The sequence below is a fragment of the Barbus barbus genome, assembly GCF_936440315.1.
Source record: "Barbus barbus genome assembly, chromosome: 11".
In the NCBI taxonomy this organism is placed as follows: Eukaryota; Metazoa; Chordata; class Actinopteri; order Cypriniformes; family Cyprinidae; genus Barbus; species Barbus barbus.
The window spans coordinates 23,702,073-23,728,103 of NC_136739.1; the positions used below are offsets into that span (position 1 = coordinate 23,702,073).

Sequence of the window (26,031 nt, forward strand, 5' to 3'; positions counted from 1 at the left end):
AACTCTTCATACATGAACACGTTACAGTTCTGGTTATTAACCTATTCTCTTTTCCTGAATAGGTTTATTGTGAGCTGTTGCTTTTGTGTAATGCTTTAGTAATGTAAACCCTGCCAACATGGATGTGTCAGTGTTTAAATATGTGATGTTTCTTAACATTCTATGCCAAGATCTTATTATTATGGAAATAACTCTCTTCCCGTCATTTATCTGTAGGGTTGGCGATTGATTACTTCAGCCAGCGTGTTTATTGGGCTGATGCCGAGCTCTCTGTCATTGGCAGTGTCCGTTTTGATGGCTCAGACCCATTGGTGGTAATCGATGGCAAGCAAGGTGAGAAGAGCATTTAAAAGGGAATCTGATAGTATTTTGCTTTGTTCCTGTATCTTATATGCCTGAAATCGTTAACCATTGAAAGTGTTTTAGAAAATTAAGTTTGTCTAATGTCTTTGCCTCACTTCATGCCTGCACAGGAATATCACAACCATACAGAATAGACATTTTTGAGGATTTCATTTATGGAACAGGACTGAAAAATGACATTTTCAGAATCCACAAATATGGCAAAAAACCAATTGAACCTCTTGACTTGGGTATTGAAAAAACAACAAATGTCCTGATCTCTCATCGTTTCAAGCAGCAGGATGGTAAGAGCACACTTTTTCTCTAAACGTTTTCTATTCAGTGCCTTTTCCTTTCTTGTACAACTCGGAGAATGAAGAAATGGTTCTTTTTAGTGGTTATTTTTGTGGATCCTAAGATAATTTTTTTATATATTTTCTACCAGGTTTTTCAAAGAAAATACTTTTGCAGTGTTTTGAAGGTCAGAGTGATATCCTTTGGCAGTTGCACAGTATTTTGAGACTGTTACAGTGTCCTGTTCTTATGGCTAAAATGAAAGCAGTAATCCAAGTTCAGTTGACTGTAAATCACTAGCATTGTTGTATTTACAGCAACATTTTTTTGTTTTGTTTTGTTTTTAACCTGAGCTGAACGTATGGTTTCTTCAATAGTCTTCTGTGCATCTCACTGAGACAAATAACACTCTTTAAAAATGTTACACCAATTTAATTTGCCTCCCCATGCATTGCATTTGCGACTCTCTAATATACTGTCTTCTCAGAAGCTGGCCTCCTCTGCTGTTGGTCTTGGTTGCTATTTGTTATCTGGTTGTGTTAATGACCTCACAAGCTCGAAAAGATCTCTCTTTTCTGGTGGGGTTGTAGTGAGGGGCAGCTGAGCCAGTCCCCACTGACTCATTAAAGTCAGAGATCTAGCCTGGCGGAGAGACTTGTGCACTGCCAGCAAAAGCTAAAAGTTTAGGTTTGATGTCCTCAGCAAAACACTGAAGATTGATACAGATGTTCCCTCATACAGCTGGCATCTTTGAGCCACGGCTTTCAAATCTGCAACTTTTGATGCGCCAGTTCGACAATTTGTTTTAAGAAGTTAAATAAGTAAACTGAAAACATTTTAGATGGCACTTTCCATGAATATGCTACAAAATAGGGACTGAAACTTGTTTTTTGTTGTTTTTTTCTGAAAATTATGAAAGATGTTCTAACATTTAGATTATGTTGACCCTCAATATTAAAGTAAATATTAAATATATTTCATTTTGTAGGGAAGGTTTTCAACAACAACAACAACAAAAAACTACCAGATTATTATTATTATTATATATTTTTAAGTATATCAAAATAATTATTGTAATTATTATTAATTCTAATGATTATAAATTGATGTTTATCTAAATGTCATTGTACATTCCAAGTTCAATTTATGCTTTATCTGTTTTGTATTCAGTGGCCAATCCCTGTGTGCGGATGACCTGCGATTTTATGTGCTTGCTCAATCCAACCGGGGCCAGCTGCACCTGTCCAGAGGGGAAGACCTTGGTCAATGGCTCTTGTATTGACCCCATTGTCTCAGGTCTGAAGCCTCACTTTACTGTAGGGCTGCTCGCTTTTTTCATGGTTTTGGGGGTACAAAAGAACATGAAGATTCAATGAAATAAAAATATATTTTCAGTTAATTTGTTTCAATATTGTAAAGGTGAGTTGTGCCGACCTGCCTGTGAGAATGGAGGACGTTGCATGGCCAATGAAAAAGGAGACTGGCGCTGTTACTGCTGGCCTAATTTCTCTGGGGAACGTTGTGAAGTCAACCACTGTATAGATTACTGCTTAAACGGAGGCACGTGTACTGGCTCACCTCTTGGTAAGAAACTCTCAAACAGCTTTGTGTAGATTTCAATACATGATTAAAATCTTTGCCTCAGTCTTGAGTAATGAAGTATTTGAAATGCTCTTATAATCAGTACTTGCGATCAAATTACATGCGTTCTACATGCAACTACTGTGAAATGTTGAGTGCCCGGCAGTTTGATTAGGAGTTCTTCTAAATTCATATTTTAAAGACATCGTTAACAAAACTGTGTGGCAGTGTGTGTGCTAGTACTAACGGTTATAATCTAAAATGATTCAAGCAGCATATGGACTCTTGGATTGTATGCTAATGTGCAATTGATCTGTTTTAATAAAGAATTCATTTGAAATTGAACACTTTGGTCCCAAATGTTGAAACTTACAAAGGCTTGCTGATGACAAAATCAGTTGAGTGTTTGTGTCTGCACCTCAATTAAAATTAGTCAAGAGTGTCATATTACAGCTTCATCTATCATATTCAATCATCTGACTGATGAGGCATGTAAGAAAGCAATTATTCTTAACATCAGAATCCTCTGAAGTTTGATACATTTCATCATTTTCTCTGGTGATTGTTAATGGTCGAGTGGGATGCAGTGTTATTAAAAAGAGTATAGTTACTGAGTAAAAGCTTTGCTTATAAGTAGAACTATATATTTTATTGAGGTCATATCATGAGGGAGGCATATTGTAAAAACTCAAAACTCAACACCATTTATTGAATCTAAACAAAAACAGCTCATTTCACCTCAGCTTTTTAATATTTAGTGATTACATTTAAACGCATGCACTATAATGCATGCGGCATGTGGCTCTGCATATCTTTTTAAAGGATCTCAATGCTGTTTATTTTTAACTGTTATATTTAACTATATCATTCTAATATAGAATAGAGCCATGTCCTACCTTGATCTGTCATTCTTAATTCAAAAGTGTTTGTAAATTATTATTTCCATTTCCCAGATTGCTATGGTCACACAGGACTGTTTGCCCATTAAACTTGTGGCCACAATAAAAGAATGTAGTTCTTGCAACAAGAAATCATGATCTTAAGAAAAAAAAAATCCTTCCCTAAGCATGGTTTCAAGAGTAATATGTTGTGGCCTTAAAATGCAATTACATTCCCACAAGTTCATGTTATGACCAAAATAATGTCCCTTCCTGTCATAATTATATGACTCCATTTGTTTACATAGTGTTTTCTGGTTTTGTTTTGTTTTTTATTCGGGCCACTTTTACACTAAACCTTTTGGTTCAAGTTTGTACGTGGTTCATTTGGTTGGTGTTAGATCTATTTTCAGACAGCTTTACATCAGGTGTCAATTTATGGTACTTGTAGACTCCAGTTTAGTTCAAAGTATAAATTGCTTCCAGTAAAATCATGGCCTGTACTGAAATTGCCAGCTTTTGCCAACAGCTCTCATTCTCTCAACTTTTGGTACTAAAACCAAAAGGACAAAACATGAATAAAACGCTCACATGGATGCATCTGTCTACTCCGATCTTAGGGAAACCTACTTGCCGCTGCGTGACAGGCTTCACTGGCCCTAACTGTGAGAGACGGGTCTGTGATAATCACTGTCTGAATGGAGGCACATGTGACGTAAGCCCTGGAAACCAGCCAGTGTGTCGCTGCTTGGCAGAGTACACGGGTGACCGCTGTCTTTATCGTAAGTATTGTAAGAGATTGCTTGTACCCAGCAGAAATGGTCAGCAACTGCATTTTAATTCAATAGGTCAGTGATTCTCTTGGCAGGTAATTACATCTACCGCTGTGCCCCTTTAATTCAGTATCATCAAAATCCATATTGCTTGTTCAAATCTTTCAAGTACCAAGTGGAACAGAAAAAAAAGAAATGTGTAGAAAATGATACGATCTCCAGAGAGGGTTTGTTGTGTTTTTTTGCATAGAAGACCAGTCACTAAATTGTGGTTAATGGAACAATTGTTGAGTTTTCTCTCCACAGCTGGCAACAGCAACAAAAAAAGGCCTAATGAAAGCAAATATTGTATTTGACTCAAAAGGGCATTTGCTAGTATTTGAACGATCTGTGCACAAATACGTTTTTTTAAATGCTGCTGTAACAACCTCAAGGTGTTTCTGTGCTTTGCTGATAAAATATTTGTGGTTATAAAGTCTTTGTTATTATAATTTGTTGCAAAACAATTTAATCTGTGCACCCGTAATGCATTTTCAGTGCTGTGCACCCAAGGGGTGACACATTTTTATCTTAGTACCAGTAGATATTTGATGCGGATAATTAAGTCTCATTAAAGCTTTATAAAATTCGAATTAAACTTGAGCATAAAATGAAAGAAATGTGCCCTCATATCTTAATTAAAGACATATCTTTGCCCTGACAGACATCTGTCATCACCACTGCGTCCATTCCCAGGCCTGCACACTGTCCAGTTCCGGACACGTTGAATGCGTGTGCCCGCCTCGCTATGAAGGCATCAAGTGTGATGTCGACAAGTGCCTGCGGTGCCATGGAGCACCATGTATCATTAATGGAGACACAGGAGATGTGGCTTGCAAGTTAGTTGTTTTTTTAATATCTATGAAAATGATGTATTTGATGGCAAACATGTTTAAATGTTTTTATTTATAGTTGTTATATTTATAGTTCAGTTTTGTGGTTGTATTTTATTTTATTATTTCACACTTCACCTTTAAAAATCATTTCCCCTTTGAAGCAAATTAAGTACAGAATTGATGTTGTGCCAAGCAAAGTATAATTCTATTCAGGATAATAATTGGTAACATTCAAGTAGCTCATAATGATACAAAGCTTAATTTATGTACTTTATTTATTTGATCAAAACTACAGTAAAAACAGCAGTAATGTGAAATATTATTTCAATTTAAAAATTGTGTTCTGTGTTTGCTGTCTTTGCTGTTTGGTGATTGTATTGATACAAAAATGATACGCTCATCTAAAGTAAATTAAGAACAGAATTGATGTTCTGCCATTATTTCTATGCATTCAGCAAAATTGTATTCTATTCAGGATATTCATCATTCTATTCATAATGATACAAAGCCTAATTTATATCATTTATTATTTATTAAGTTCACACTGAAATGACTCCTCGGTTTATACAACAATCACATTTTTAGCTTTTCCAATTTGTTGTCGTTCTGCCAGCTGTACCAGTGGTCGAATCGCCTCCAGCTGCCAGTTGTGTGACGGCTACTGCTATAACGGAGGCACCTGTCATCTGGACCCCGACACCAGCCTACCCTTCTGCCAGTAAGAATGACTAAGTGCCTCCTTTTGTCCACATTCCAATTCTCCGCTATTAGACCCACACAGCGCATAACCTTGGAAGCCTTACCATTCATTTAGAAAAGTTGTACAGATGTCAGAATCTCATAAGTTTCCCATCAACGGGGGCCAAAATTACCTCAGTGGGGGGCTCTACACTGGTACTGTTTGACAGACTTAAAAAGCACAGAGGAATAATTAGGCCAAGCTCTTGTGTGCCTAAAAGCCTACATTTTGGTTAAAAACCAAATTACATCAAGCCTCAAAGCTAGATTTAATTTGTGGATTTAATCATCAAACCTACTAAATGTACTACTATTCAAAAGTTTGGAGCCAGATTTTTTGTAATATTTCTGAAATCTTACAGACTGCATTTATATGATCAGAAATACAGTAAAACCGTAATATATTTAAAATAACTCTTTTCTATTTCAATGTCTTAAAATGTAATTTATTCCTTCTCGTTATCACTAGTTCTGGTATTGAGTTGATGCTCAAGGAACATCTCTTATTAATTACTTATCTTTGATGAATAGAAAGTTGAATAGAACTTATTTGAAATAGTAAAGACATTCATCTTTTGATAATATATAGTACTATACAATTGTGTCATTTTTTAAAATCAATGATCACTAAAGAAATACTATTCATATAGCTGAAATTACTGAATGCATAAGTCTGTTGATTGACATCACAAATCACTTAAAAGGTCTTCTATGTGTGGGAAGTTATTAATACTGTAAAATCATGAATGGGTTTTTGAGCTGTCATGTCTGGACATGAAGTTTTGTTGTCAGGTGCAGCAGTTTATTTTTTTACACACGTTAATAAAGATGAGGTTAGGCTCACACTGTGCTGGACATACTGACAGGATGTCCACTCTGTGGGCTTGTGTATATTGGGACGCCATTCTGAGAACAGCTGGAGTCCTGCTTTGTTTGGTTTGGCCGGCAGGAATGGATACATTGAGAAACCCTGACAATTTGTTTTGTCAAGAATAAATGTCCTTTTTCATTGCAAGATCAGGAACAGGTGAAGGCAGGGGCCCTTGCAGAGCACCATGTGTTTAGTGGTAGTAAGGCCACGAAGCTGTCAGATATGACCAGTAGAAAAAAACAATGGTTACGTGTCCCTCACACTCTGATTTGAGAGATTTCTCTATTTGTACTGGCTCCACATTTACATTTAAAGTGTATGTAAAAAAAAAATATATATATATATATATATATATTTTTTAAGTAATACATTAATTATGTATTAATGTTTATTTATCACAATACAATCATAAACATCTAGTATAAGGTTAGCAGTGTTGCATTTAGCATATAATATACGCTGAATAAGCTGAAGCCTAATGCAAAACTAAATCACTCCCATTATAATCAATGAGTTGTGAATTGAGTGTGGGAGGTTATGCACACCAGTGCACTCATAATTTTCCACAATAATTTTTAATTGCAAATGGCAGTGAAATGCCCATACTGTTAACCCTGCTTTCAAATCTCTGTGGGTCATAAGGTCCTGTTTTCTTGATTTGTTATTATTGTGTTGTGTGCATTTGTAAAGACCCAAATAAACGGTTCGAGAGACATAATTGTTAATAATTTCCCTTACAATTTGCACCTCCTGACCATCTTGTCCTATGCAAGATATTTACAGTTATCAATCTTTTCCTTCCCATCTGCAAACACAGATTGTGACAGAAGGCATGTATAACAGATGCTTTCTGAAACGTAGTGGTTAGCAAGCATTAAATTGTCACTAGTTTTATTTAGTCTCCAAACTTAAACAGGTTGTAAATGGTTGTTTTGAAAATCGTCAAAAGTTCTGTGCCATTTAGATGGCGTTTGTGGCAATGACCGGCATAATCGAGAGACTGGAATCAATTTCTATGCAAATTGTCTCTCAGGGATTTTTTGTTGTGAAGTTCTGATATTGTGTTTCATTCACTGACTCTGAGTCACAGGAAATGTATGGAATGATGGATCTGTATCTGGAAAGTCATGATAGTTGACCTGAAATGGATATAATGTAAATGAATTCTTTATCAAAGCCTAGAGTCGTATATTCTTGGAAAGGCAAAGTTCTTTCCTTCAAAGCATACCTTTAAAGAAGACAGGAAAGAAACAGCAAAGCATGTTTCAACACAGAATATTCTCCAGAATGCAAACAGATCACCAATTAAGTTGTCTGCCAATGATTTCTTAATTACATATAAATGACATTATTTTATGTCAAGAGTCGCAAAGTATAGGAAATCATTAACATCAGCATTTATCTCTAATGATTTATTGGGGTCTACACACTACACTGAACAAAACTACACTGCTTTATTTTGAAGACCATTTTGATATTCCTTTCTTTTACAAGGTATTGTTTCTGCAAGGATTTTTGCCAATATCTGATATGCCGATATTTTTCGACTCGTTTTGTCCAATACCGATACTGATATACCGATACTGCCTTTTGTTTGAAAACAACACCAAATCTGTCCTGTGCAGAAATTATAAGCAAAATATTTTTCATATTGGTTAGTTTTTAACAAGAACTTATTTGTTAGAATTAAATCAACAATAATAAATGTTTTTGGACATTACATTGAAGCTTTGAAAATAACTATAAATAAACTATATATAAATTGATGCCCCCCCCCCCCCCCCCCTAGAAAGATGCAGTGTTATCCCTAACATTTTATTTTAATATTTAATATTTGTAGATGGTTTAAAGCAAGAGTAAAAATTCTGAAAATCTTTTAGAGCTTATGATTTGTTTAAAAAATAAGATATTACACATTAATGAATAAATCAGTATATAATATTTAATTTACAAGTGTCATGTTTGTGATTTTTTTTTTTTTCATGTAAGCTATAGCTTCTGACCTTTAAATCAAAACATACTCATTATTTTATGACATTAATTACTGCTTTATTTAATCAGAAACACAGTCCAACAAAAATGTTATTTGTGTTGGCTATTTTACTTTTAATTTAATTAGAAGTAGGCCAACAGTGCCCCATACAGATTAAAACTCCTTACCGAGCGGGCGTTAGGACACGGGAGAGGCTGTCACTGCTGCCGCTGCACGTGCTATTACTGTTTACTCTAGGCACGTTCGACTTGAAGCAGCGCTGAACAGAATGGTCACTTTATGACATCAAAGTACCGCAAGAGTGATTCGAATGCATCCATCTGCTATCTTATCGCTCTCACGGTACTTTGATGTCGTACAGTGATCATTCTGCACAGCGCTGCTTAAATTCGAATGCACCTAAAATCACACACCGAACGCATCATTCTGTAGGTGCTTTCACAGATTAAATGCAGTGACCCAAAAGAGTGACTCTAATCATCATTCAGACAAAACTTTGCTTCAAGAACAAGCCACACTGCTGACGTGATCTAATCACTAGCACACCCTGAGCACATGCAAGTTAAGTATTCCTCATATCGGCAAGATATATCGGTAGAATGTTTCATATCGGGCCGATGCCGATATTTATATTTAAAGCTGTTATCGGCCGATTCCAATATCTGTCCGATAATATCGTGCATCCCTAGTTTCTGCCAACGCATTTCCAATTTTGTCACGGTTCTCGCTAGATATCTGCAATTAACTCATCTGTCAGCATCAACCTGAGACTGGCTCAGGCTCAGGTTCATTTCTCTATCGCTCTTCTTTGGCTCACTCTCCAGTCCAGTGAAATCATAAAATAAAATGCCACTGGATGTGTTATACATACTCTGACAGCTTGGATTGTTTTATAAAAAAAAGCAGGAGACAACAAGGTTTTAGTCTGCAGCCCCATGATTTGAAAATCATTAGGGGTTATGAAAAATCTGGAAGGATCAGGGAGTTTTCAGTCACTTTTCTTAGTGAACATGTTCTGAAATATTTAATCTGTAAGACCTTGCTCATATGTAGAGAAAAATGTGATAATATCAATCTGTCTATTAAAATCTTTCAGACATTCAAAATAAATTGAAAACCACCCTGCAATCTTTGTAAAATTATATCTTAAACAATACCTTTTACAGTAAACATGAACAGATCATTGAAAAGTCATGGAAATTCATGTGTGAAAAGTGTGGAAACCCTGAATCCTAGAACCCCTGGAGTAAATATTTTTGAAATGCGTATTGCTCGTTTAATTTCATGGTCATAAAACATGAAGGATCCTGAAACTATAAGCAAGAAATACAGACCAGACACTTGCTGATGCTCTACAGATCATGCACATTTCTTCACTCTAATTTAATTTCTTACTGTGCTCACCTGACTGTGATGTCTTGCAGCTGCATGGCAGGGTTCAAGAACCAGCGTTGCGATGAGCTGGCCAATCCCTGCGATTACTACTGTCAGAATGAAGGAATATGCACAATAACTGCCCTTAACAAACCTCGATGCAAGTAGGTCCCACTGTTCACCTGATTCAGATGCTTCACCTCCACCAGACTCCATCCATCCAGTTGAATTACCCTACCCACTTCCCCACTGTCCACTTCCCATGATCCTACAGCACCATCCTGGAGAACACGCATCCCATACTGCTCAAACTCTCCACACATTTAGGATTCTCTCATTTGTTCTGTATTTGTTTGGGATCTGTGTACTTTTAGTCAGTTTTATTTGTCTAACATCCTGTACAGTCTCAGCTTAGGGAAGAATTCATATACAGTCAAATCATTAAAAAATGTGTCCACACTGTTTGTAAAATAGTGAACGGTTTTTAATGTGAATGATCCAGTCCTCACCCTAATATCATCCGCTGATAAACAAGCATCAAACATCTGTTTAATCATAAACATGACACCCACTGGACCGCTTCCAATTACAAATAAGATGATTCATGACTTCCTTTCCGCTTTATTGCTCACCATCTAACCAGTGTTTTCAGTTTGTTTGCATGTTTGCCTACACTTAAAGTGATAGTACACCCAAAGTTGACAATTACTTTTTAACTTTTTTTTGCACATTTATTTGATTAAATAATTTACAAATTAATACAATCTTTAAATATATTTACAAAATAAATATATAGACTGCATTTATGTGCTCAAAAATACAGTAAAAACTAATATCGTGAAATAGTTTTCACGATTATATAGTTAATATAATTTCATAATTACATAATTAAGGCTTTGTGTGAGTAAATGAGGACAGAGTTGTATTATTGGGTGAACTATTCCTTTAAGTAGAATTTAGGCCTGTGAAACTGTCAGCCGTTTGTTCTCTTTTCTGACTTGCCTTCTGTTTGTTTTGACTCTGTTGTTTTAAATCAGATGCTCAGCTAATTGGTCGGGGACGCAGTGCGAGAGGCCGGCCCCCAAGAGCAGCCGCTCCGATAACACTGCTGGAGGTGAGCAATGAAGAGAGCTTTCACGCTTTATAAAGACCTCTCCTCTACTAATTCAATAAGGATTCAGTCCTTGAATTATTAAAATGAAAAGATCTGTTATTTCATCAGTCAAATGACACATCTGAATATACATCTGGGCTTCGTGTTAAATATTGGTTTAATATATTTTCAGCTGCAGTAGTGTTTATTTAATTTTGCTTTGATGGAGTATCTAATAATTTCCTTTTCCACCTGCATAGACATCTGGGGAAATAGACTTAATAGTGGCTTTTGCTTCTGGCTCTTTTCTTGTGTGGAACAGGAAGTATAGCTATCATTGTGCCATTGGTCCTGCTGGTCATTTTGATTACTACGGTAGTTACAGGTGTCTGCATCTGCAGAAGACGACAAAGGTACTTTTTGGAACTTTTTTTGTGCAATACATTTAATTATTTATTTGAAATTATGATGAAAGTATTAAATAAAATATTAAATGTTGGTTATACATGCATACAGACCAATGCATTTATTTTTCTGTTGCATTGCGCTTTGCTGTTTTTCTTAGCCTGATATGCCTTTGAGTGTTAATTTTGTGTGTATAATATTTGACAGCCTTAGTAATAAGCCACTTTGTATTTTGAATGCATGTTCAAAAATGCACAGCCCATAAAAACAAACAAAGTCTCCAGACATCTGCTGCTATTTCAAGTGCTTCTCTGTTGCAGGGGGAAACATGTACAACGGCAGCCCGTAACTAATGGAGGCATTAATGTGGAGATAGGCAATCCATCCTACAACATGTATGAGGTGGACCATGACAACCACGCAGATGCCGGAAGCCTTCTCAAACCAAATTTCACACTTGATCCCCAAAAGGTTTGTGGTTGGCATTTTTTTAACACCCTCAATACAAGAAATCTCTGAGGTTGATGATGTAGATCCATAAATATCAATGTGGTAGATCCAGAAAGAACATATTTCTGTTCTCTCCTTTAAAATATCTGTTGAATAAATGTGTAAAATATGTAATATTAACTATAGCTTTACACCAGGGCTTTTATCTTTTGCCTGCATCCTCCCACCCAGTGAAAAATATTCACTGCTCCTGCAATTACTTTTACCTTGAGAATTTGCCTCATTAAAGCTGCAAACATTATATTTTTTTTACCCTTGCACAGAAATAACTCATTTCTTGACATCTTTTTCTAAAGTCTAATGCCATCTTTTTCTAAAGTCTAATGCCTCTTAAAAGCAATGCTATATTGCCAGTAACAACACTGCTTTGTCCTGACTGTTTGTTTCATGCTATGAACATGTTTGTCTAAATTTGTCTTAATAGCAGCGTTTACGTAGATGTTGATTAGTGACAATGACATTCTAAATGTCAATTGCATGCTGGGCCAACTGTGTGTGTTCCAGGGCTGGTGTGTAAAATCCAGTGACCCTTGCACGCTGAATATTCACTCTGTCCCTAAGGAAGTAATACCTGGACAGGTGAACACCTTGGGCTCCTTTGTCTCAATTATTTGACTTGAGTATCACACAGTCAATCTAAATAACATTTTTGCATGTGCTGTGTGCAATTTGCATGTGTCACTGTGATAGTATTTGCATGGCTTTATGGCTCAACTTCTGCCGTTTTTTTTTTACGTTTCTCGTTTTTAGTGGTTGATTTATGCAGGTGGTGAGGTTGATGGGGTTGTGAGTGACAGTTATAAAATATGTATCATCCTTTGCTGACATCAGCATGTCACTATAAGCATGATTAAATATGATTTTCAAAGAACCAATCCAAATGATGCTACAGAAACCACATTTGACTCCGGCTGCAGTGGAAGCAACTCCTTGAACCAACTTTCTAAAATCCTGCACAAGTTGTTTTCAGTTTTTCATTTTTGTAGCATTATTTAATTAATTGCAATTCATAATAAAACAGTTTATTTTTATTCATGTGTGTCTTCCTTTAATCTGAATTCTGCCATTTTTAAAAGGGAGTATGAGACAATTTTCCACTATTTTCTCTCCAAACAGCCAATGAACTACTCCAATCCGATGTATGCGAAGATGTACCTCGATGGTCAGAACTGTCGCAAACCAGTCATCAACATTGACGAAAGGAGAGAGCTACTCCCAAAGAAACTTGAGGGGACGATTCGAGAAACCGCCGCATAGCCTGACTACACTTTATACTCTTTTTTTACGTAAATGTACAAAATGTATAAAACGCAAGGAAAACAAAAATTTTTCTATTTCCTATCAGGTTCCAGATATCTTGTTTATATTTGGTTTCTTGGCACCATCAGCACTGCACCTTCATATCTGTTGCGATATTTGGAGACATACTTGTCCATTTATTTCTTTTAGTGTTTTTTTTATTGTACTACACATGTGATACACAACTGCTTATTTGCACATTGTGGACAGTTAACAAAACTACAAGAGCAAAATCTTAGTTTTTTTTAATTGGTGTGTTCATTTCTTGGGGCATCATGGCAGTTTTGCGTTTTTTTCTTTCTAGTGTTTACTTCACATTACACTGTGAAAGTTTTTATTTCCTTATAGTATTAACCTCATTTATCATATTTAATTGTGCTAGAGATGCCATATTTGTGCCATTATAAGGGTTTTGTTATATTCACAACATTTTCTTCTTTATTTTCCCCCCTGCCGCTTTCTTCCACAACATAGGGCTACACAAGTCAACTGCTTGTCTTCAGTCAGTTCTCATTGAAGAGCTGAGTTTATAACTATCCAGTGTTGTTTACTTTTGCTTCATGGTGTGATTTTTCATTTCCACCACCCAGAAAAATGCTGCAATTATAAACCATGTTTATGAACCCCAACCATGTGGCATGCTGGGATAGCTGAGCACTGAATAGAAATATTGACCAAGTGCAGTCTGGTCTCCAGCTTGACGACATTCTTGCAGAGCTGATGTCAGTTTGATGGTCATTAAACTACAGTCTGGTAGTTTGAAAGAAGACTGTGGAAGAAAAAGCTACTTTTCTGCTACTTTGCCTGCTTAAAGCTACATTTGAGCACAGCAATACAACTACACCGGCTTCATCAAGAAAATTAAAGCTGACAAAATTGACTTCATCACTGTTAGACAATAGACCTAGGACAAGATATAATGTATAGGTCACAGATCGCTCTTGACATGTCATGGATACTGGAGAGAATCAAACTTACTCTTCCTTGGGAATTTTAGAGCTTATGAATTAAATCACGTTACAGGTTACTTTCAGAAGGGACGCTACTAAGATACAACAGATTTTATAATTTTGTATTTGATTTATATGTCGTTTGGCTGCTTGTATTTTGGAAAAAAATGTATTAAATGTAAGTACTTTTATATAAAAAGCAAATCAATATAAAATAAAGACATTTTATTTCCATTTCAAACAGGATTCATATTTCTCTCTTCACTTCTTCATTAAATTCTAGCTTTTGGTTTGAGAGACATTTCTTGCTTTGTACTTGGACAGGAGTGTCAGAAGCTGGACAGTTTGAGATGTGAATCAGTAAGTTGAAGTTGGGGGGGTTCAGGTCTCAATGTTGGCAGCAGTGAAGTCAGCAAGGATAATATTCACTCTTGCTATCAGTGTTAACAATTATAATTTGAAGCTATTTTAAACCTGCATGCAAAGACAGCAGTGAATGCATTTCCATGATACATGTTCGGGATGGCCATTACAAAACCTTTCCGTGTCTTAATTTATTCCAACATGCATGTGGCATTGATGCTGCACATAATTCCTAAATCTTTTTGTGCAGGATTGTGGTTAAGACAATAAGTCTTAAACTAGGGTGACATTATCAGGGTAAAATCCTTTAAATCCTTTTAATGAGGTAACAAAGCCACTTCCAAATAAAGGCACGATTCCATGCTGAGTGCAAAGCTCCTTCATTTCCTATTTCCCATGGGCACATTTCTTGAATCAGCAATGATTCTTGATCATTTCCATGGGTTTAATGTACTTCCCTTGAATCCACAGTCACATCTGCAAAATGCATGTGTGTTTTGGTGGTTAGTTTTTGTACTCAGAACAGAAGAACAGAAATAGTATATGATGTTTTAAAATCAAATACAAGACCTTGCATCTAACAGTTTTGTAATGGCAACACTAATGGCAATTACACTATGTATAGCATATTGCATAAATGACTATATGGTAAGATAAGGGAAACTGGCCACTTTAAGAATGGTGCGTCAGACAGTGTGTCGTTATAAGAAATAGAACATTTGCTATTTTAGTTGTTATAGCACAAAATGTAAAATTATTCAAAGAGGCCAAGAATATTTACATATTTAACTGACCAGATTTTAATTGAAGACGTAATAGCACCACTATAAATGCAAATTGAATGATTTCACTCAATTAGCCTGTAGGTTTTAATGAAAAGCAAAGACGTCTAAAATGCACATCTACGGTAATTCATGGAAATACTGAATAATAGCCCCATGAATTACAATAGGCATTGAATTAAAACAAAAAGAAATAAGTCTAGTAACATAAGCCACTTGGGGCCTTCTGTGACAATTCATCTAACCTCAAAAGTCAAATTTTATATTTTCACTTTAAATTAAATCTTAAATTTATTCCACAATTTTTCAAACATTACCATCCATATTCAACGTCATACAATGTCAAAGATCACTATTTTACAGAGACACACAATTTGATAAATTAACCTCAAAACTGACTAAATGTCACTAATGTCAATAATTCACAAGGAATGATCAAACCCAACCTGAAATTATATCAGTTCAACAGTTTTTCAGCCCCATTCAAAATGAACATATCTATGCTTTCAGTTTTTAGCTTTATATTGTTGCTTGTTTTACATTTAATTTCAAAATTAAGGACATAAAGTCAGTTTGTCATTTTCCATGAGATGTTAAAACATAGCTGTGGGAATTTTCTCTCATTTAACCACATCAGTGAGGTCGGTCGTCAATGTTGGCCGATAGGATCTGGCTCACATTTGCTGTTCCAATTCATCCCAAAGCTGTTCAGTGTGTGGTTTGTGAAGGCCACACCAGAAAACATCCTCCCCAAACTGTTAAAGATACTGGATGAAGATAAAAATATTGAATTAAAAAAGAAGAAAAAAACATATTTATTATATTTCTGATGTGTATGCATTATCATCTTTGTGTGGGCTGTACTGAGGATAATACAAATCTCATGGTAGTTAGATTTATGATAAAATGATTAATACTTGAATTTCTAAGAAATGCTTCTTGTGATATTGAACTTGATGAAAGAGAACTATGGTGTCATACTTTATCTCCTCGCCGTTATGATAAAAGCTCGCTAATGACGATATCAAGTGAAGCCTGCCATCGATTTCTTAATGGAGCTGGCTGGTTTTATTCATAGGACAAAATTCGGCATTGGTGTAATAAAAGTAAGCTGGAATCCAAGTATTCATTATGGCAATCAATAATGGGAGGAAGACACATGGTAACAATGAAGAGCATTCTGCACACTGGCACACAGATTTATGTTTCTCATTTAACAACTCTGCTATATTCAGGTGGACCCATCAATTGTGCTTATCTGAAATAACCGAGACACAAATCATCTGGATAGAGGTGAAGTGGAAATAGATATTTCCGTTTTCATTGTCCTAGACAATGAAAAAGGTAAATCACCTGACAAATTCATGGTTTGTTAAACAATACGTGAGACATCTAGATTGACTTTCGTTGCTTGTGTGATGAAAATGTTTTAGTAGCTCGGCTTTAGAGACTCCTGATGGCAACTGAAATATGATGTCTATTGTTTAGTGGCACTAGTTAATATCTCTGTGACATGCATGCTTTTGCACGTATTATCCAGTGTCTGCGGTATTATTCAGTTTCATCTCCTGTTCTTTATTTCATACAGATACAAATGACAGATAGAGCAGCTTTAAGGACAGTGAGACATACTTCAGAAGAAAGATTTGACTTCTACTTCCAAGCCTTACATACATTTCACTGTATAGTGCTAGTACAGGACAGGCATTTCAAAGTTTTAAGGTTTCCATGTCCCTTTCATAAGTTTTTGACAGTGGAAACCTATGTCAAAGAGAATATTTAATAAAAAGTCATGAATATGAGGGTGAATAAGTGTAAAGTTTCCAAAAACAATTCAAAATATCTACACTATTGTTCAAAAGATTGTGGTCGGTAAGATTTTAAACATTTTTTGAAAGGCTGTATTTGTTTGATTAAATATACAGTAAAAAACTGTAATATTGAGAAATATTATTATAATATAAAATAACTGTTTCTTATGGAAGCCTGTTTCTGCCACTGAATAAAAAAATAAAAAAATGATAATTGCAACTTCATTTTACAATTCAGATTTTTTTCTCACAATTCTGATATTTTTCTTGCAATTGCAATTTTATATTTCGCAATTCCAACTTTTGTCTCACAATTCTGAGAAAATTCAGAATTGTGATATAAACACTATTTTGTTACAATTGCAAGTTTATATCTTAACTTTATGACTTTATTTCTCAGAATTGCATGTTTATATCTCTCAATTTTGACAAGCAACTTCAAGTTTATGTAACACAATTGTGAGAAAAAAAGTCAGAATTATGAGTGTCTATTATAATTGTGAGAAAAAAAGTCACAATTGCCTTGTTTTATTTTTTATTCAGTGGAGGAAACGGGCTTCCATAATTTCCTATTATAAAAAAATTTGAAATGTCATTTATACCTGTGATGACAAAGCTAAATTTTCCATAACCATTACTCCAAAAGTTCTAAAGACTTTCATTTTAAATATTTTTTTAAACATAAAGTAAAAATTTGGGGTCAAGTAGACATTTAAGTTTTTTATGCTCATTATATTAAAATAAATATTCCTTCCATACAAGTCCTGCAAAGCCTGCAGACATTTGAGCAATCACGGTCCCAATACCTATATTAGTTCAAAAGCCACCTTTAATTCCTCATCAAGGTCATTTTGTGAGGTCTGAAACAGCAGATCAGGTCAAACCTTCCATCATAGAGACTAAAGGGATGACCTTCAATGTTGTCAGAACTCTTTGGCTGAAAGGAAAGACACTATGCAAACCACAACCACCTCTTCAGTGTTTCATAGATTGAGTCTCTGTAGGAGATTGGTTATAAAGTAACCCCATTTGCGAATGGAACTGAAAGGTGCAGTTTGCCGTAAGCTAAATGTAGCCCAACACCAAGTTAACATCAACCCTACAATCAAACATGCTGGTTTGAAACTGTAAAGTATAGAAATAGCACTTACTGGCCAAACCACTCCAGCATTAAAAAAAATCTCTGCCTGATAATCCACACATCACATTTAAATGTATTTAGTTTTCATTTTTTCATTTATTTGGATATGCAGATGATTCTTTTCAACAAAGCGTGTAAGAGCTATGACAGACATATAGATTATAGGCAGTAGTGGGAAGTGTTGTGATGATTCTGTGAAAGGGACTTCCTGTGAGGAGCTGTGTCATCTCCCTCACTCCAGGCAGTAAGATAAAACAGCAGGGGAGATGATAGGCAAGACACAGTCAAACGTCTCTATTCTGAAGATCAGCACTTCAAAGACTGATGTGACTTAAAATTCTGGACCTGCTTTCTATACATGAAACCTCCATTTCTTTGACATTTTTGAGCCAGAATGTCACTCTGGTGAACTCGTTTACTCGCATAAAAGTGAGAATACTGTCATCGTTTACTCACCCTTATGTCATTCAAAACCTGTGATTTTTCTCAGACATGCAATCGCTTTCTGTGAGGAACAGACTGAATTCAAGTCATTAATCCACCATAGCTCTCAAGTTAGTCACAAATGACCATGAAACACGTGAGAATCAAACCTTCACAATGCTTCTTGAAGCATCATGTTTGAAAATGCACGTGTGAATGTTGACACCTACACAGTCAGTCTGTTTGTCACATAAAGCTTTCATTCTGCTTCAGAAGACTTTAATTCTCGAACACATGCCACACAGTTTTAATGCTATACTTTTGCTAATTTGAAGCACATAAAATGGCACGTTGCCTCTCCAAAAACACACATATCCATACAATTTACTACAGTTTCCAGCTCAAATGTCTCTAGTGGCAATTCCAACAACTTTGATTCCTTTTCACACAAATTATAGTGGCAAATTATCAAGTAATGAAGAAAATATGCACTGTTCCTTGCATAATACTATATTATGACCTTTCACCATGATTTCTAAACTAATAGACTACATCTTGATGTTGGCTTTACATAACCAGCTCCAAATGGATCCTATTTGAGTAAACTAATGTAGTAAACTTGCTCGATGGGTCACCTGGTACAGTGTTGCACTTATGGACTACTTGGGTACGAGTCCCGTGAAACACCAATCACAACTCAAAGAATTGTCGAAGCAAGCTAAAATAGAAAATAGTTTGTTTTTATTAGTAAAACTGGTTACGTTGATTGTTGGTGTTATTTTCAAACATGATAGAGTGTTAACCGTTTTGCACCACTCATTGGACATTTATTTCTAAACTGCCGTGATACATATCCAACAACCAACATAAACACTGACAGGTTCACATCAATCTGTTATCAGATAAAACTGAACACACTTTTAGTACCATTATTTTAGTTCAAGAATTGCATGTTTAAATTGTATAATTGGCATGTCTTGTAATTTGTGTGTGTGTGGTTTTGGGAAGCCACTGTGGAAAAAAAAAACTACCTTTTCTCACAGTAATCTGTGTTGCCTTCAAGAACCTTTAGGAGATTTATTTCAAATACTGTAAAACTCAAATTGAGCCACACTTCACTCTAAAAACAGATCTTTGTAACACTCCCTGGAGATTGATGCACAGACTATTTTCTCCGGCAATGATGCCTGCCGACATAATAGAATGGAACATTTCACCTTCCTCTGTATCAATAAATATAACAAGACCTTTTCACAACTGACAAAAAGAGGTTTCGACTATATTCCATACATACACACGTCCAAGCAGATATCATCTTTCCATCAATAGTGTGATCAGCAAAAGGCCTGAATTAGATTTTGTTGTCTCCTTCTAAAATTGTCCTCTCTTTCTATTTAATGTCTGAATACTGTGAATTGTGGAAATGTGAATCTAACATCAAATTGATCTTGACCTTCTTTTTTTTTTTCCGAAGTGCACCATTATGTAATGAATGGTGTGCTGAAAATGTGGAAAAAAATTAATTAAAACAGATTATTCCTGCTCAGAATCGTGATTTAATTTCCGTGCCATACATACAAATTGTTTAGATAATAAATTCATAAAATCTGAAGCCTAATTGACCTGCCACTCTGTGCAATGTATTAATATCAAATTACAATTCTAAGAAAAGAAAAAGATAAAACTCACTGCTCTTAATATGTTAGTTTTTCGGTGCTGACAGCATACTGGAATAACTGCTTGAAAAACACTGCTTGCTTAGTTTAAATATTTTAACGCTTTATGCCATTGTCTTAATGTAATAATATTTACTTTAATATCAAACTTTACTCATTTAGTGAAGGATTGTGTTGAATAGCATTTAGATGCTTACGGAATATCAGTGTATTGGTGTGATGTTTTACTGGCATTGGCATACAATACTGGCAAACCTAATCTAACGTCAATTTGAGTCATCCAATATAACATTGAATGCTCAGATATAAGAATTACATTTCTCCCTTTCTGAGTCAAATTGGATTCAAAATTGAGCTTTTATTGGCCATTTAATTCTTTCACTTATACAGTAAGACATCAGTGACTTTAAGTGGAAACATCATTCATCTTAGGGAATACTGGACACACTGTATGCAAACTCATCTGTCTTTTCCCTGTCTGTGGCTTCACCTCCCACTGAATTTGATGGATCTTCCTCTTCCCCAGCAGTCCGGTGGAGCAGAATAGTCAGCGTGAAGCCCACCATGTGAGGCCCAGGTGGGAGAGGTGGAAACGATCACCTTAGACACAACGGTAGTCTTCTACAAAAGGCTTTACTTTGAACACTTGAAGTGATGGACGTTTTGACTGAAATACTCGGAAATGGAGCGAAAAATTATCTTGAAACCTCATTAACCTCATAAACCTCATTATGTGTTTATATTTGTATTGCAATGCGAAGTCGAAGCTAGCTCAGTATAATTTCTGTAATTATATTTCAAATGTGTGATTTATTTGCCAATATGACAATTAGCATATATCATTCATTTGAAATCTTAATTTGCCTCTGAAGCTTCAGAACACTTTCAAACAATCACTGTTTGCTCAAAGGACAGAAGACATATCTGAAAATGAATTATTTCCAGTGAAACATGCAGAAAATGTCATAATTTATTCATGACGGGTGACAATGAACCCAAACAGCCATATGAATAATTGTGGAGCAATTCACAAATATCTTGATTTACAAGCAAAAATCTTCACTAATGATAAATTACAGATGCTTGCTGCTGCTAGCAAACAGTAAAGACTGTCATAATCCAACTCGCAGTTTGACAACAGAAAAAGAGAAAAGGAGGGCAAAAAAACTTGAAAGGGAGGTAGATTCAAAGGAATCCTGCTGGTTTCCAAGTTCAATCTGAGGATGGGTGATTTGAGCTCCCATCAGCAGAGACCTGAGCACACTGGGGGAAAATGCTAACCGTGTAGAACAGCAGCTTTACCTACTCATCTGACTCAACTCATCTTTGTCAAGGTGAAATGGTTTGTTTGCAGGTGAAAAAAAAAAAAGGAAGTAAAGAACCGCAAAAGGAGGGGGCTCAGACTGCTATTCTCCTCTGATAAATCATCGAAAGCTCTCTGTCAAGCTAACGGGACGCCAACGTGAGTTTAGAGGAGAGCAATTAGTCTCTGTTAAAATGATCAAACAAACAGGGTGAACACCGAAGGAGGTGTTTGGGTGTTTAGATTACACCAAAGGAAAATGACATTTTTAGTATAACCCAGCCACAAAATGTATAACATATTATATTAATTCACTTCTATGGTTTATGTAAATGTTTGGTCAAATGTTTGGAATAATTGTGTGTGTGTGTGTGTGTGTGTACGTATTTGAATGTTTTTGAATAGTCAAAATACATTAAAAACAGTAATATTGGGAATTATTATTACAATTTATATATATATATATATATATATATATATATATATATATATATATATATATATATATATATATAGTCATGGCCAAAAATATCGGCACCATTGGTAAATATGATCAAAGAAGGCTGTGAAAATTAATCTGCATTGTTAATCCTTTTGATCTTTTATTTAAAACATTCACAAAAATCTAACCTTTCAATGGATGATAAGAATTAAAAAAAAAAAATCTCAAATACATGTTGGACACATTATTGGCACCCCTAGAAATTCTTGAGAGTAAAATATCTCTGAAGTATATTCCCATTCATATTCACAATTTTGAGCACTCCAGGGTGATTATGAACTTGAAATTATCCAGCCATGGCTTCCTGTTTCACAGAAATATAAATACGAGCGAAAACAAAGCCCAAATTCCCTTAGTCATCCATCACAATGAGAAAAACCAAAGAATATATTTTGGATGTGCAGCAAAAGATAATTGAGCTTCACAAATTAGTGAAGTGGCTTTAAGAAAAGAGCTAGAGCAGTGAAAATTCTCAATTCCACCATCAGGGCAATAATTAAGAATTTCCAATCAACATAAAATGTTACGAAGCTGCCCGGAAGAGGATGTGTGTCTATATCGTCCTAATGCACGGTGAGAAGGAGAGTTTGAGTGGCTAAAGACTCTCCAAGGACCACAGCTGGAGAATTGCAGAAAATGGTTGAAAACTTTAAAAAGGAATTGTCAAACAGCACCCACATCACCACATGTTGTTTGGGAGGGTTTCAAGAAAAATTATCCTAGCTCATCCAAAAACAAACTCCAGCATATTAAGTTATCAGACACAACTGGAACCTCATATGGGATTGGCTTCTATGGTCAGATGAAACAAAAAAATTAGCTCAAAACTCAAGATGGGTTCGGTGAACACAGGGATATAAAGTACCCCATGTGTAAAATGAAATATACTGCTGTATTTTTAATGTTGTGGACCTATATTTCTGCTGGAGGTCCTGGACATCTTGTTTAGACACATGGCATCATGGATTCTATCAAATACCTACAGATAAAAAATCAATAAGTGACTGACTCTGTTAGAAATCTTATAATGGGCCATGTTTGGATCTTCCAACTGCACAATAATCTCAATAAACCTCAAAAACAACACAAAAATGGGTCACTGAGCACAAAACCAAGATTCTGCTATGGCCATTCCAGTCCTCTGACCTGAACCCTGTAGAAAATGAGTGAGGTGAACTGAAGAGAAGAAGCACCAACATGGAGCTGGGAATCTCAAGGGTCTGGAGTGATTCTGGATGAAGGAATGGTCTCTGATCTCTTGTCAGGTGTTCTCTAACCTCATCAGGCATTTTAGGAGAAAATTTAGAGCTGTTAAACTGGCAAGAGCTGATAAAAAAAAAATTAAAAAACTGTAACTTGAATGCAATGTAAGTCGCTTTGGATAAAAGCGTCTGCTAAATGCATAAATGTAAATGTAAATGTAAATGGAGGTTTCAAAAAGTATTGAATAAAAGGGTGCCGTTAATTGTGGTCAATGTGTAAAAACATTTGTTTCATAATGATATTTCCCCCGATTTTAAATTCTTATTATCCAATGAAAGGTTAAATTTTTGTGATTTTTTAATATAAAAGATCAAAAGGATTAACAATGCAGATTAATTTTCACAGTCTTCTTTGATCATATTTACCAAGGGTGCTGATATTTTTGGCCATGACTGTATATAGTGACAGTAAAGATGTTTAGAAAAGTAGATGTTTGTTACAAAAGTTGTCTGTCAAATAAATGCTGTTTTTTATTTATTTATTTACTTACTTTCTATTCTAACTTTCTATTCATCAAGGAATCCTTAAAAATGTATCATGGTTTTCAAATAAAATTACAAAGCATCAAAAACTGTTTCAACATTAATAAGATGAACCATTATTAACAACTGAGCAAATCAACAAATAAAACTGATTTCTGAAGGATCAAGTGACAATTAAGAGTGGCATAATGGAGTAAAATTTTGTCATCAAAGGAATAAATTGCATTTTAAAAAATATTAAAATAGAAAACAGTTATTTAAAATTGTAATAATAGCTGTCCCCTGTATAATAGCTAGCGTTTATCCAGCCATGTCAATTGCGTTGTTATTTTGTGTTTTGCGGTTTCTTGTTTGTTTTACTTTAGCTGTATTGTACAGCACTTTGGATCAACCGGTAGCTGTGTGAAAGTGAGAAAGAATGAAAGAAAAAAGAAAGAAAGTAAAATTGTAATAATATTTCACAATATTGCGGTTTTACTGTATATGCAGCCTTGGTGGGCATAAGAGACTTCTTTAAAAAAACAAAAAAAAAACAAATGTGTTGTTGACCTTTTTTGTTTTGTATTGTTTCTGATATTGGATGACAACCTTAACATGTCCAGTATGAATGTAAAAGCCAAGCAGGTTTATACCGTTTACACAAGTGACCAGTTGTGTCTGGGGTGATAGCATGTTTATTCAGCAGCTAGAATGGGATTCACACTCAAGTTAACAGATCACTTCCATCTGACAGTCTGCAGCTGGAGGGGCATCATCTCTTCACACTCCAGCAGCCTGACTCACAACAACATGCAAATAATATGCTTGTGTAATCAGCGCTTCATGTCATTTGTCTCCTCACCTGTAACAAATTATACCGAGCTGTGAGCTCTGCGCTACAATCTGAGAGATGCTAAGGACTCAGACCAGCTGTCGCTGATCGCATCGTTTCCAAGAGGATTTTTTTCACAGGTTCATGAAGGTGCCATAAACAGCTACACACATTTTGAATGGTGATGATAGCTGTGTGTAAACATGCCGTTTCATTAAATGTCTGATGTACACTGTACTGTCCAATTTCATCAGCCTTTGACAATTTTTAACCCTGTTCAGTACAAACCAGTCACAGAAGAATAGCTGTAGGCCTACAAACATGGATAAATTAACAGGATTTAATGACCAGTGTTGCCAACTAATTTTCAGAGAAAGTCGCTAAAGAAAGGTCGACTTGTTACTAAATGACATTGTGATGTCATTGCACGATGACGTCATTGCGTAATTGTGACAGACAGACAGACAGACAGACAGACAGACAGGTAGGTAGGTAGGTAGGTAGGTAGATAGATAGATAGATAGATAGATAGATAGATAGATAGATAGATAGATAGATAGATAGATAGATAGATAGATAGATAGATAGATAGATAGATAGATAGATAGATAGATAGATAGATAGATAGATAGATAGATAGATAGATAGATAGATAGATTTGTCAAGGCAACATAATAAAAGTTCACAAATGTGGACTGAATAGGCTATATTGCTAAATGAACGGCACATTGCAATTGCAATTTAAAAAAATAAAAAAGTTATGTCATTCTAAATGTAAAAAATATATCAAGAATTGTATCTTTTTAAGGACAATTTTTTACTTTAGCTGCAATATATTTTTCCTGACTACTCAGAATTATCTGACATGATCCACATTGGAAGGGAAACACTTCAGTTCATCTGTTTCCTAATAGAGTGATCAAAGCCATTCAATTTAATACGGATTTTAGAGAGCCAATTTCATCTTTGGACAGTATAAGTGTATTTAAATCATTCAAATAAATGTTTTGTGGTTTTACTGCAAATAGAACAAGCTGGTTCAATGTAATTATGGCAAGATGTACATTAACTATAGTTGCTAATGCCACTGCATGTTAATGTAGATCATGTTCTATATTCTAGATATTTACTCTGATTATTAAATTTTCACCAAGATATGACATTTGGCTCAGATGTATAAAGGAATACAATTACATGAGTAAAATACAGCAAGTATTTCAATAAGCAAGGCTGCACATCTGAGCGCTGCAGTACTCAGTGCATTCATCTATTTTATACATGCAGTGAAATTCTAGTCTGAGCTCCCAGCACATTACCTATTATCTGTGTCACAATCAGGCCTGGTGCTCTGGGAGAAACACTTCTGTCAAGAGCAAGAGCGAGAAAATCAGCTAACATCCATAATTACCTTGCCCATTTGGCTGTTGACAATTGAACTTCTTTAATCAAAACACAGCAGGCTCAGACTCTGCTCATCAGCAATAACAAACTGGCCGAA

The 26,031-nt window shown here is 35.4% G+C and overlaps 1 protein-coding gene across 1 annotated transcript in view; it reads left to right on the forward strand.

The window, feature by feature from the left end:
* The window catches only part of LOC306876901 (low-density lipoprotein receptor-related protein 1B-like), a gene marked incomplete at its 5' end in the record, with an annotated part of 297,950 nt that extends 283,742 nt beyond the window's left edge, over nt 1–14,208 (forward strand). Inside the window, 13 exons of the mRNA XM_079428350.1 lie at nt 217–333; nt 474–647; nt 1,807–1,932; nt 2,056–2,220; nt 3,716–3,877; nt 4,572–4,746; nt 5,357–5,461; nt 9,770–9,883; nt 10,757–10,833; nt 11,135–11,225; nt 11,538–11,688; nt 12,232–12,306; nt 12,844–14,208. Coding sequence (XP_079284476.1) covers nt 217–333; nt 474–647; nt 1,807–1,932; nt 2,056–2,220; nt 3,716–3,877; nt 4,572–4,746; nt 5,357–5,461; nt 9,770–9,883; nt 10,757–10,833; nt 11,135–11,225; nt 11,538–11,688; nt 12,232–12,306; nt 12,844–12,984 — 1,673 coding nt within the window. The 3' untranslated portion in view covers nt 12,985–14,208. The remainder of the gene's footprint in view (nt 1–216; nt 334–473; nt 648–1,806; nt 1,933–2,055; nt 2,221–3,715; nt 3,878–4,571; nt 4,747–5,356; nt 5,462–9,769; nt 9,884–10,756; nt 10,834–11,134; nt 11,226–11,537; nt 11,689–12,231; nt 12,307–12,843) is intronic.
* Nucleotides 14,209–26,031: the final 11,823 nt, after the last annotated feature.